Genomic DNA, 11,922 nt, shown 5'->3' with positions numbered 1-11,922 from the left:
GAGAAAAGTTTCATTAGAAGAACGAGGGCGTAGGAAAATTTCATTAAAAGCAACTACTCTACGCCGTACCATATGGGTATCAGTAGTATTACAATCACTCGTCATCGCTTTTCGTCATCCATTCTTTCGCGTTCGCGGCTGGGTCGGTGGAACGCGAGAGCAAGTCGTGATGTCTCTGCTGTAGTAGAAACAAACAAGTCGGCATCTGTCCTGTCGCCATTATCGTCGGGGGCGTCATCTGCTTCATTCTGGTCCTCCGTGTCATGTTTCGCGCCGTATACTTTCCACCGCTTACAGCTCGTTCTTGACGCTCTGGGCACTCTTGCTGGCGGCAACACTCTCGCTCGATATGCTCTTGCTGGCAGCGACGCTAGCAGAAGACGCGCTCTTGGATGCTGAAACGCTTGCGACTGAGCTCGCACTGGACGCCGAAGCGGAGAGGGACGATGCTGACTTTGGTCCATACTTCGAAGCGCTGGAAGAGAGCGAGCTTGCAGAGGCACTGGCAACGGAAGAGGCAGAGCTGGCAGAGACACTGGCAACAGAAGATGCAGAGCTTGCAGAGGCACTAGCGACAGATGAAGCAGAGCTCAGGCTCTTCTTCGCTTCCTCAGAAGCAAAGCCAAGGTTGTTGGCAATCACGTCGTAGTAGTATTGAAACTGGCTGTAAGCACCCTGAGTGGCCTCGGCGTAGTAGTTGCCAGCGCTCGAGGTGGCGGCACCATAAGCAGAGGCAGCAGAGTCCTTGGCGTTGTTTCCAGTGAGCGAAGCAGAATGTTTGCGGGCGAGAGCAATGAGCTCGTTGCGCTTGCTACCCTGTGGAACCTTGATGCCATTGCGGTCGGCCCACTCCTTGATCTGGCTGTCGCTCCAGCTCTCGAGGAGTTGATCGCTGAGTGACTGAGCGGCGCCAGCAGCAGACTTGGAAGCCGAAGCGTACTGTTGAGAAGCCTTGTCGGCGGCGATCTTGGAGTTACGGCGAAGGGTAGCAATGAGCTTATCACGGTTACCTGGCTGCGGGACCGGGACACCGCGCTCATCGAGCCAGGCCTTCAAGTCAGAGTCGGACCACTGCGAGTAGAGCCAGTTGCCCGGGTAGGCAGCAGTCTCACCAGCCTTCTCGGCGGCCTTTGCATAGTTGGCGCGGGCGGTGTGCAGAAGGGAATCGCGAGTGCGAGGGGATGGGTTAGGAATCTTGTGGTAGTCGAGCCAAGCCTTGATCTGGGACTCCGTCCAACTGTGAAGTGTCAGTGGAGCTGGCATCGCAATGCACCAATGCTTCCTATGACTTACCTGTCGAAGATCCAGTTCTGGACGCTACCGTAGGCCTCATTGGTTTGATCGGCAGTCTCGTGCCAGAGGTCCTGGACCTGCTGGAGGAGGCTGTCCTTATTCTTCTCGGTGCCCTTCTTGACCTGTTGTCCCTTTGAAGAGATGTAGTTCTGGAGCTGGTTGGCGTCCCATGAATTGTAGGGCTTCACGGCGTAGTTGTCCCAGTTGTCCTTGACCAAGTTCTCGAGGTCCTTACGGTCAGCCGGGGTTGGATATGGGACGTCGTGGTCCGACAGCCATCTCTCGAGCTCCGTCTCGTGCCACTTGTTGTATGCTATGCGGCCTTGAGTCAGTCAGATTGGAGCTATGCCATTGGGACAGGTGCCATCTGCAGGGTGATGGAGAACAACGAAACGCACCGGATTTGCCAAACCATCCGTCGGCAGCAACCGTCGTCGCGAGGGCGGCCACAGCCAGGGAGAATCTCATATTGGCGGTGCTTTCTCAGGGGATCTGGTTTGAATGAGGAGTGTCTGTCTGTTGCGGGTGCTGTGGTATTGAGGGTGAAGGCTGTTGTAAGTGCAGAAGTGGAAGAAGTGTCGGGCAGTGAGGTGAGGTGATGAGTGAAGTAAAGCAAGCAAGCAAGTTTGTTTATGTGAAAAAGGCAAGACAGCTCCTGCATTTTCTTGGGATCACCCTGACGCGCCTATGACGCAAACATGGCTCTACCTCAGCGACACAAATGGAAGGCACGCGAACGAACAATGGATGGGATGGAATGAATGGGGAAGGCGTCACCCGTCTTGATCGCACACGTGACGAGGCCCCGTCTTCATGCACAAATGGTGTGGTGTTGCGTAAGACGAATAATTATTTGCATCAAGATAGCCCCAGCGCCTCGCTATATGTTTCAAAAAAAAAGTGCACAAGTCCCTTCCTTCCTATGTCAGACTGGTTCCAACTTCTCAGGTACGGAGGTAGGTAGTGTAGTCCAGCGCCAAGTCGCACCCCTAGCTCAAGCCCTCTGCGAGACCGTCCCCAAAGCTTCTGTCCAGCCACTGCGACTCCTTGTATCGATAAGGAGTATGCACATCGTCCTCTGCATCGTCTCGACTTCGACTCGTCCCGCCAGTATCAGCACTCCCCGACATCGAGGCCACTTCAGCCTTGTCTGCTGCACGAGCCTTGTCATTCGTGATGCGGCGCTTGCCAAACCAACCCTTTTTCTTGACAGCTGTCGTGACCGAATCCCCATCTTGCCACTCGCTATTCGTGATAGACTGGGCATCAGCTTCGACTGCGCCATTGGCCGCTGCCGCTGCTTGTTGGGCAGCAATCTCTTCCGCAGAGATTTCCACGAGTTCGGCGTCTCGAATCCATCGTCTCCGCCGTGTCCATTTGCCCCAGTCATCAGTTTTGCTGCCTCCTTGCCATGAATTGTCATAGTATGTCCAACCGTCTTTGTCGCTGGATTTCTTGCCGTTCGCATTCGCGTTGTCATCGCTCCAGTCAGGGTCTAGCCTCCATTCACTTCCGGGGACCCATCTCCACTGTGTCGTGGCGAAATCCGTCTCTGGCAGTGGAAAGCTATCCTTCTCAGGCACATGGTTCAGGTGCTCGTCCGACCAGGGTTGCCGTTCATGGGGCAACATATTCGATGTGTAGCCAAGCATCACCCATCTCCGCTGATTCTCATAGATGGCAAAGGTGAAGCGTACACCGGGACCTGCTCCTTTGCGCTTCAAGGCCTTCGCGAGCGCGGCTGGAGCCCGGGGTGGCAAAGGAGGAGGTGTCTTCTCAGTCGAGCTGGGTTCGGGGAAACGCAACCCAGTAATGACAGAAGCAGCCCATCTCACACTCCTGCTCCGCCAAAGTATGCTTCTTGACGCTCGGGAAGGCCGACTGTGCCAGCTCAACCCAATCGTTCCGACGACCAGCAGTACCCTTTGCAACGTAATGATCCTCCATGGCGGAAGCGTGAGAATGATCCAGACAGGAGTGACAGCAAGTAATCTCAAGAACATACTCGTCAATGCAGGTCTCGTACTGGCGCTGGTGGCTGTGGTCTGTGTGCTCAGGAACTCTGTCAGCCGCAGGAAAGGATCCAAAAGCACATCACAGCGATGCGTGAAGATCTCGAGCGTGTCCAAGATCTCATCCAAGCTTTTCCTCTTCTCACTCTCGGATTCCGCTCTACTACGCTTCCTCTTATGCCCCGTCCACATCGTACTCGATAGCGGGGAGTAGCGCCTGCTGTACAATCCCGCCACGAGTACCATGAGCACAACTATGGGCCCAGCATATCGTAGCACGTCATCGCTATAGAGAACCACGAACCAGAAGCCGGCAACCACGAGGAACGACTCCCACGGGTCGCTCGTCGTCCACGATAGCAGGCCAGCGAGGTGACTGAGCGGTAGTATGAACGGATGTGAATATGCCAACACTCTCGTCACTTGTGGAGGGGTCGCAGCCAAGAGCGGACTCTTCTGATGTATGAGAACGGAAGCCTGATTCCTCTTCTTCTGCGTTTGTTGATTCGGCGAAAACGCAGCTATGGTGGGCTCGGCGAGGGAGTTATCGCGCTGGCTGCCATCGGATGTGCGGTGGTCTTCGGAAATGCGGGCGCTCATGGGGAGATTGAGTGGGAGATCTGCAGAAGAGGCGACAGGCGTCAGTATTGCTGAAGCTCGTCTGTTCGTCCACTTGCTTCTGAGCTTCATGACTCCGTAATGGGCGAGGAATCGCATCCAATACAGGATACACATGCCCCAATATGCTCTCGCTCCTGCTGAAGAAGGCATCACTCACCGAATGCTGCCATGCAGTTGAAGCAGTCATGTCCTGCCCGACAAGACAATCAAATCAAGAGCGTGCGTGTACGCCTGACCTTTTGTTTGCGTCTGTACCAACTTGCTATCCTCCAGTAAAGGTACAGAATGTCGTGAATGTGGTGGCACTGAGTGGGGGCGGCATATGGGCGAGAGCGTGACTACATGTATACAAGACTCGGTCGGGCGTATTAAGACATCACACACATGCCAGGCCAACCGCGGAGCATGTGAAAGTTTATTAGCTCGAAATTGGCGTCATGGCATGGGTACCTTTGCGGACTGTGGAGCGCAATAGTATACCGTAGTAATGCAAGTCATCCGCAGCTAGTCAGGCAACTCAGGCACCGCGGGCGGGCCAATTCACTATCAGAGGCGGAACTAGGAGGTAGTAGCGACGACAGGTCTCAAAGCGCAAGTGAAATGTGCAAATCTCGGAATCTTTGTTGATTTATGCTCAACAGAGTTATATGGTACCGCATGCTGTTCCTAGCACTGTGCTCCTGTGTACTATCATGGATCCTGCAATGCTACAAAGTGTGCATGAGTGCGCCATATCCTATACAAGCCCAGGCGATCTTTGCAGGTCGATCCTCAGTAAAGGAAGACCAGCTGATCTATCTCTGGACAATGGACTACTGAGATGTCGGTAGTCCATAGTTCCCAATATCGTCCGCCCGAGTCAACGCAGACAGCTGTTCAAGCGAAGTCTCCTGCTGGTTCTGGCCGTAGCTAGGCGACAGCTGTTGAGCCCCAAGGCTTGCCTCAAAGTCCTCGTAGGTCTGCTGCTGCTGTTGCAATTGCTGAAGATGATTCGACAAGCTCGGTTGCAACGGCTCAGTAGGATAAGTACTTTGCACTTCCGAAAACGTGGAAGGCTCTGGATATGCATTGTTTTGGTCGTCGGCAGCGAAAGAAGCGTCTGGCAAATTCAGCTGCGCGTCCAGACTGGAGTCTATGTTGCCGTTTGTCTTGATCGGCGCGCCCATGTCAGCTGGTGCCGGCGCGGCTTGCTGCAAAACAGGCAGGTCTGGATGAGTCTCCATGAGTTGAGCTCTGGTCATGTCGTCTATGGGAGTACCGTTTTCCTCAAAATCGATTACGCGCAGCCACTTTCGTTTCATCTTGGACATCGTTGTCGTACTGCAAACGATTCCGAAGCGGTCGTGAATCAGCCACACCAGGTCGTCGAGGTAGCGCGTCCGGTTCTTGGGGTCGCGAAGCCATTCGCGCACTTCCTGATCATACCTATATCAGCAAGATGTGATTGCCCTGACGGGTATTCCACTATGCATACCAGCTCCTGCTCCGGCGTCAGCACTTTAGGTCTTCCATTCTTCTTGTTCATCTCCGGAGGCATGTAATTCGTTCCATGCTGCTGGAGACATCTCTTCATGCGATAGATGCTGCTTCTGCCGACCTTGAGCTTGCGGTGGATGGTGGTAGGGTCGAAGCCAGCCTCGAGGAGTTCTTTAATCTGCTCCTGGATCTCGACCGATTGCTTGCCTGAGCCGGGCATTGTGACGGCTGGACCTGCTATACTCCTGGCGGTATGCTTCGACCGGGTCCCGCGACTTTTCTGTTCTGATTGATGAAGAAAGTTGTGAGAACAGAAAGTGCTGGCAAAACCTGAACTGAAAGCTGGAAGCCAAGCTCGGGCCGCGTCTTGGCAGGAGTCGCTCATCCCGAGGTCGTGAATGCAATCAAAACAAATGGGATACAAACGACATCTACATGTAGGTGTGCATTATTCCTTCATGGATGCCGTTTTATACCATCGCGTCAACTTGTATGGCTGGCCTCATTCAAGGCACATACATTGGCGTGGGTCGAGACATACACATCGCGAAGTGGGTTGGAATGCAGAGCCGGAGCATGATCTTGGCGTCTGGCAGCAGGCAAATGATTCTTCCTCCGCGTAGAAGTTGACATGATATAAAACGTCTCAGAGGCGCGGTCTCTGCCCTGAATTTCTTGACACACAGGACAACGACCACTGTACAAACTCACTCAGCATCATGGCCAAGACTATTCTCCTGATCAATGGCCCAAACCTCAATCTTCTGGGAACCCGGGAGCCTCACATCTATGGCAGCACGACCTTGGCAGATGTCCAGAACGCAGCAGTCAAGCAAGGCAGCGAACTCGGCATACAGGTCCAACACTTTCAGTCGAATCACGAAGGCGCCATCATTGATCGCATACACGAAGCACGAGGCCAAGTCAGCTATGTGATTATCAATCCTGGGGCTCTGACCCATACTAGTGTTGGCTTGCGAGATGCCTTGGTGGGCTGCGACCTCAAGTTTATCGAAGTACATATCTCGAATGTACACGCCCGAGAGGCCTTCCGACATCACAGCTATCTTTCCGACAAAGCCGTGGCTGTGATCTGCGGATTGGGCGTCTATGGCTATCAAAGTGCTATTGGATTCGTTGCTCAGCAACTCGAGAAGGATGCATAGAGCATTCGGCTGAACAGTCTCAGATGCCGACTTTCGCTCCTGTCCTTATACCAATGGAAACCGGGATATGGGAACAATGCTGAACATGGCGGAGAAGCATGGTGTGCTCGACCCGTGGAGATTCCAGTGCGGAAATAGAGAATGGCTGTTTTTGAGTCTACACGAGAGCGTCCTCGCTGCCGGCTGAGGCAAAAGCGTCGCATACCTTAGTCTGGCAGCTTAGATTCTGGATACCAGGCATTCTGCTGATCCGCATGGCCCGGTCGGAATTTCCAAGAAGCGAATGGCGGGGCTCTCGATGACAGACGTGTAGCCATAAGGTACCTCCTAGTTCAATCGCGGGGCCATTCCACCCATCTTACCTGAGAATCCATGAACAGTGTTTATTGCTTTACTAAACATTGGCCAAATGGAAAGTACTTAAACATACTCTCGGTACCAACACTCCGATATTCTCTACTGCTTGCCTACTTTTGACAATATGGATCCCTCGGAGGTCAACGTTCCCCCTCTCAAGGACCTCACTATCGATAACATCACCGACAATGTCAAGCTGATCAACTCTCAATGTCCCAATCCTCGCTTAAAGTACATACTCGATCGCATTGTACAGCATCTCCATGACTTTGCTCGAGAAACCCGCTTGAGCCACGAGGAGTGGATGACAGGCCTGCACTTTCTCACTGCAGTGGGCCAAATCTGCACAGATGTCAGACAAGTAAGCATACCTTACCTTTTTTGCTCTCTGGACTTGCTCGAGGTGGGGAACACTCACCTTTACCAGGAATTCATCCTCCTCTCCGATATCCTTGGCCTCTCTCTGCTAGTCGATAGCATCGACCACCCCAAGCCCTCGAATTCGACCGAGGGCACAGTTCTCGGACCCTTCCACTCCCACGAAGCCGAAACTGCGCCCAACGGCTCACAAATTGCACATGATCCTGAAGGCGAAGCGTGCCTGGTGCTCTGCACTGTCAAAGATACGAACGGAAAGCCGATTGAAGGAGTGAAGATTGATGTATGGGAGACAGACAGCAAAGGCTTCTACGATGTACAATACCCGGGAAGAGAAGGACCAGATCAGCGGGCTGTGATGCATAGTGACAAGGAGGGCATCTTCTGGTTCAAAGCCATCACACCCGTGCCATATCCCATTCCCAGTGATGGGCCTGTGGGCAAGCTGCTGGTGCAGCTAAGGAGGCATTGCTTCAGGCCTAGTCACATGCACTTCATGTTTGAGAAGAGCGGTTACGATCACTTGATAACGTGAGTGGTACATGTTTGGTTGGATATCATCTGTGGACCGGGACTGACGATACTGAAACAGAGCATTGTATCTCCGTGGCGACCCATACGAGACGTCAGATGCGGTGTTCGGCGTCAAAGAGTCTTTGATTATCGATCTGAAGACTGTAGAGGAACAGCATGTGAAGCAGTATGGCGTAAAGGCAGGAACGAGGCTCATCACATATGACTTTGTGCTGGTAACGGAGAATGATTCGAGGGAGTTGCGGGAGAGGAATGCTTTGGAGGCTACGAAGGCACTTGGTCTGAAGATGAAGTTGTGGAACGGCTTGCCTGTGCCGGATGTCGACTAAGCATATATTGCCACTGAATAATGCGCATGTGGACTAGACAATTGTTGACAATGCGTATCTACATACGGTAGACGCTCCGTCCGTTACTATTCATGCACGAGGACCAGGTACCTATAGAACATTCCTCCAGGTGGTAGGCTCTTGGGTTGTAAGTTACTCGAGGCAACGCAACTCCCGCTACTACATACAAAAGTGGTGGAAACTAGACTGCTTGTGTAGAGAATAGCAGAGAATAGCAGAGCATAGCGTCCCCCTACGACCATTGGTATCGCTTGGCAAGGCTAGATAACCTACAGGCTACAGGTACCTTTAGCGTCGACAAGGATTCTTCGGAGAACCACAAAATCACACTTCCAACCGGGACTCACAACCATTATATAAACTACCTTACTACCTCCCTTCCTACTACACCTCACCTTTTGATCAGAACCACTCCTCCCACCACCCTTCCCCCTGCTCGAAGCCTCCACACACCCACATCCCCCCCTTTTCACGTCACAACGCAAACCCCAATCCAAAACATGTCCACCACCTCCACGATTCTGACCGAGACTGAGCTGGACGAAATCTACTCTTTTGCGATTCAGCTCGCGAAAGAGGCCGGTCAGAAGCTTCTTGATGCTGTTGATGCACGGTTGGGCCGGACTAGTACTACTATTACTGGTACTACTGCTGGAGGAGGAGGAGGAGGAGGAGCAGTTGGTCATGTGGAGAAGGAATCTGCGGTGGATTTGGTGACGGAGACGGATGAAGGTGAGTGAGTGAGTGAGTGAGTTAGGAGGAGATTTATCATGGTATTTGAGGATGGATTTTGTTTTTCGCTTTTTGCTTCGCGCTTCGCCGCCGAATGGGGGGTTTTTTTATTTATTCCTGGTTGTGAAGGCCGAGCTTACCTTACTTGCGTGATGACCACCAACCGGCACGTATTTCCTCTGCGACACATTCAAGGCTTTCTTTTATCATCCTCGCTTTTTCGTATACATTCACTGTGCTGATTCTTGGGTTTTCTCTCCCTCTCCCCACTCTCCACGAAAAAGATGTGGAAGCTTTCATTCGTACAAGTGTGGAGGCCAAATTTCCCTCTCATGCGTATGTTCAGCACCAAGTCTTTCTTCTTGCTACTCATTTCCAACCTTTTTTTCTCCTTCTTCGCACTCGGGAGAATTAACAGGTGTGGCTGCTGATCGTTAATTTGCTAGATTTGTGGGCGAAGAATCGTATTCGAAAGGTCAATCGAAGAAATACCTTATTCCTGATGTAGGACCTTCGTGGTGTATTGATCCTTGTAAGTTGAGAACCGAGCAGAATGAGACTTATGGGTCGTTTATTACCCTGAATGACATGGCTATACTTGCTTACCTGAGAATGTGCTTCTCTAGTGGATGGTATGTGTCGCGGTCGAGCAATCTGGCGATGTTGAAAGCTGAGCGCAATAGGCACTGTGAACTTTATCCACTTGGCTCCATTCTATTGCGTCTCGATAGCTTTTCTGTGGAATGGTGAACCTATCATCGGGGCTATCAATGCTCCTTTTCTCCGGCAGTTGTAGGTTGCAGAACCTACATCAACACCAAATTTGAAGCTGACGCTGCCAGATTTACGGCCTGTCGAGGCAAAGGAGCCTGGCTGAATGAAACGACCCGACTGCCTCTTGAGCGAAACCCTATTCCCCCCATGCCCAGCAATGCTCCCAAGGGCTGTGTATTCTCGTGTGAATGGGTAAGGCTGAGACAGAGACTCCACCCCTATATCTACTGATATACTGTTTCTTAGGGCAAAGATAGGCGAGACATTCCAGACGGAAACATGCATCGTAAGGTCAATAGTTTCATGAACATGGCTGCTGAAATTGGGGGTCGGAATGGCAAAGGAGGCATGGTGCATGGAGTTCGAAGTCTCGGTTCTGCCACACTAGACCTATGTTACGTAGCCATGGGTGGCTTTGACATATGGTGGGAAGGTGGCTGCTGGTATGTTAGCGCCGCAATCATCCGTCCGAGCGAGATGACAACTTCGAGCTGACAATGTGATGTGTTAGGGAATGGGACGTAGCGGCGGGGATTTGTCTGCTAAAGGAAGCAGGTGGACTGATTACCACTGCCAACGCCCCCGACGACTATCTGAACGCTCCCATACCGGACGTGCAACTCGGTAGCCGGCTCTATCTGGCGATTCGTCCCGCGGGAGATTCAGCATCAGAGACGGGACGGCAGAGCCAAGAACGAACTGTTCGCGAGGTATGGCGGCGAGTGGAAACTCTGGACTACTCCCGGCCGGGCGTATGAAAAGAACACACTCGCGACCTCGTCGATAATCAACCCATACCAACAATCACAGTGAAGACCCAGAAGTGCGTAAGAGGTTACATTCTCATACATCGCATAAATTCCATCTTACAACTTCGCCTGCGACAGCGCATGAGCCACAACACTCTTAACCCGTTCCACAGGCAATTCCTCCACAGTCCTCCCATGCCAAAGCGTATGCTGAGCAAAAGCCTGATAAATCATCGCCTCCGTCCCCAAAATCACCTTCCACCCGGCCTCCTCCGCCAACCTCCCCAACTCCGTCCACGGCGAAGGATGATAACACATTTCCAACATGGCCCCTTTATGCTCTTTATTCAAAAACCTCTCCGCAATCCTCCTCGCCTCACGCTCCTCTTCCGTCACAGGCGCGAAATTCGGTACACAAGCCACTATCGCCCCCGGCCCTTCCAACGCCTCTGCCTGCTCCACAGATTTCACATGCACGAGCCCTTTTCCATATCCTTCCGCCCGACACCAAGCCATCACCGCTTCAACTTCTGCCGCGTCGCGATTGACTAAATATACAATTTCGCATTTCAAAAATTGAACTAAAGCGTACACGGCTGATCGAGCGGCTCCTCCGCCTCCGATGACGAGGCCTGGGCGATGGAGAAATACGGATGAGGGGTTGGGGATGTTTTGGAAAAAAGATTCGCGGACGCCGATGGTGTCGGTGTTGGTTCCGATGTATTTTTGGTTGGCGTCGAGGTAGATTGTGTTGATGGCTCCTACGGCGCGGCCGGAGGGGGTGAGGCCGTCTAGGTGAGGGATGATGGAGACTTTGTGGGGCATTGTTACTGCTGAGCCTGGGAGGGGGAGGGAGGGGAAGGGGGAAGGGTTAGCATAGGTTTGGGTTGGTTGGGGGAGGGAGGGAGGGAAAAAGAATTGGAGTCACAGGCTCTTTCTTTCTCTCTCTCTCTCTCTCTCTCTCTCTCCCTCTCTCCCTCTCTCCCTCTCTCTCTCCCTCTCCCTCTCCCTCTCTTCCCAAAAAAAGAAAGAAAAAAGAAAAGTCATCATCATTACATACCATACAACCTCTCATCCTTCAATAATCTCAAAAACTGAGAAATATCCGTCGATTCCAAGAGTTGAAACCCCCAAGGTAAACCGACTTCTTCAAAAACAGTATTGTGTACGAGAGGGGAATATGAGTGGGCAATGGGATAGCCGAAGAGGTAGCCGTGGCGTTCAAAGTGGTCGATGGGAGGATCGGGAGCTGTGATGATGCTATTGCTGTTGCTGCTGGGTTCTTCTTCTTGTTGTTGTTGTTGGGCGCTCATTGTGATGTTGATGATGATGATATATGGTCGGTCTTTGTTCGTTGGGGGATTTCGACCTCGAGTTGGAGGAGCTGACTTTAGGAAGAAGTGAATGGGCTTGCTTGCTGGTTTTGTTGAATTGGAGAAAGAAAATATTCCCAGTCGAAAGGTATTTTCTCTCTCTCTTT

At 52.2% G+C, this 11,922-nt stretch overlaps 7 protein-coding genes across 7 annotated transcripts; 3 read left to right on the top strand and 4 right to left on the bottom strand.

Annotated features, from left to right (window-relative positions):
- Positions 1-22: 22 nt before the first annotated feature.
- SEPMUDRAFT_150193 (uncharacterized protein) lies at positions 23-1,890 on the bottom strand. The gene is made up of 3 exons (XM_016906012.1): positions 1,692-1,890; positions 1,294-1,615; positions 23-1,237 (listed from the first exon to the last, which is right to left on the bottom strand). Exons 1-3 carry the CDS (start codon positions 1,759-1,761, stop codon positions 292-294), a joined length of 1,338 nt encoding a protein of 445 aa, XP_016759314.1. The 5' UTR covers positions 1,762-1,890; the 3' UTR covers positions 23-291.
- A 234-nt stretch (positions 1,891-2,124) lies between these two features.
- On the bottom strand, positions 2,125-4,245 carry SEPMUDRAFT_150192 (Pex24p-domain-containing protein). Its single transcript, XM_016906011.1, has 2 exons — positions 4,084-4,245; positions 2,125-3,925 (listed from the first exon to the last, which is right to left on the bottom strand). The coding sequence occupies exons 1-2, from the start codon at positions 4,094-4,096 to the stop codon at positions 2,283-2,285; spliced, it is 1,656 nt and encodes a 551-aa protein (XP_016759313.1). The 5' UTR covers positions 4,097-4,245; the 3' UTR covers positions 2,125-2,282.
- A 293-nt stretch (positions 4,246-4,538) lies between these two features.
- On the bottom strand, positions 4,539-5,682 carry SEPMUDRAFT_150191 (uncharacterized protein). Its single transcript, XM_016906010.1, has 2 exons — positions 5,401-5,682; positions 4,539-5,341 (listed from the first exon to the last, which is right to left on the bottom strand). The coding sequence occupies exons 1-2, from the start codon at positions 5,620-5,622 to the stop codon at positions 4,739-4,741; spliced, it is 825 nt and encodes a 274-aa protein (XP_016759312.1). The 5' UTR covers positions 5,623-5,682; the 3' UTR covers positions 4,539-4,738.
- Positions 5,683-5,933: 251 nt separating this feature from the next.
- Positions 5,934-8,321, top strand: SEPMUDRAFT_150189 (catechol dioxygenase). The gene is made up of 3 exons (XM_016906009.1): positions 5,934-7,286; positions 7,353-7,834; positions 7,896-8,321. Exons 1-3 carry the CDS (start codon positions 7,050-7,052, stop codon positions 8,164-8,166), a joined length of 990 nt encoding a protein of 329 aa, XP_016759310.1. The 5' UTR covers positions 5,934-7,049; the 3' UTR covers positions 8,167-8,321.
- Positions 6,122-6,568, top strand: SEPMUDRAFT_142672 (Dehydroquinase; the record flags this gene model as incomplete). The annotated part of the gene is made up of 1 exon (XM_016903011.1): positions 6,122-6,568. One exon carries the CDS (start codon positions 6,122-6,124, stop codon positions 6,566-6,568), a length of 447 nt encoding a protein of 148 aa, XP_016759311.1.
- A 307-nt stretch (positions 8,322-8,628) lies between the features above and the next one.
- On the top strand, positions 8,629-11,910 carry SEPMUDRAFT_150188 (inositol monophosphatase). The gene is made up of 9 exons (XM_016906008.1): positions 8,629-8,919; positions 9,204-9,255; positions 9,366-9,451; positions 9,546-9,551; positions 9,603-9,711; positions 9,762-9,885; positions 9,940-10,136; positions 10,205-11,281; positions 11,503-11,910. Exons 1-8 carry the CDS (start codon positions 8,688-8,690, stop codon positions 10,449-10,451), a joined length of 1,053 nt encoding a protein of 350 aa, XP_016759308.1. The 5' UTR covers positions 8,629-8,687; the 3' UTR covers positions 10,452-11,281; positions 11,503-11,910.
- On the bottom strand, positions 10,560-11,755 carry SEPMUDRAFT_109293 (Aminoacid dehydrogenase-like protein; the record flags this gene model as incomplete). Its single annotated transcript, XM_016900776.1, has 2 exons — positions 10,560-11,281; positions 11,503-11,755. 2 exons carry the CDS (start codon positions 11,753-11,755, stop codon positions 10,560-10,562), a joined length of 975 nt encoding a protein of 324 aa, XP_016759309.1.
- Positions 11,911-11,922: the final 12 nt, after the last annotated feature.

Source organism: Sphaerulina musiva (assembly GCF_000320565.1).
Source record: "Sphaerulina musiva SO2202 unplaced genomic scaffold SEPMUscaffold_7, whole genome shotgun sequence".
NCBI classification, from domain to species: Eukaryota; Fungi; Ascomycota; class Dothideomycetes; order Mycosphaerellales; family Mycosphaerellaceae; genus Sphaerulina; species Sphaerulina musiva.
The sequence above is the reverse complement of the archived record's forward strand: the minus strand, read 5'-3'. Positions and strand labels throughout refer to the sequence as shown.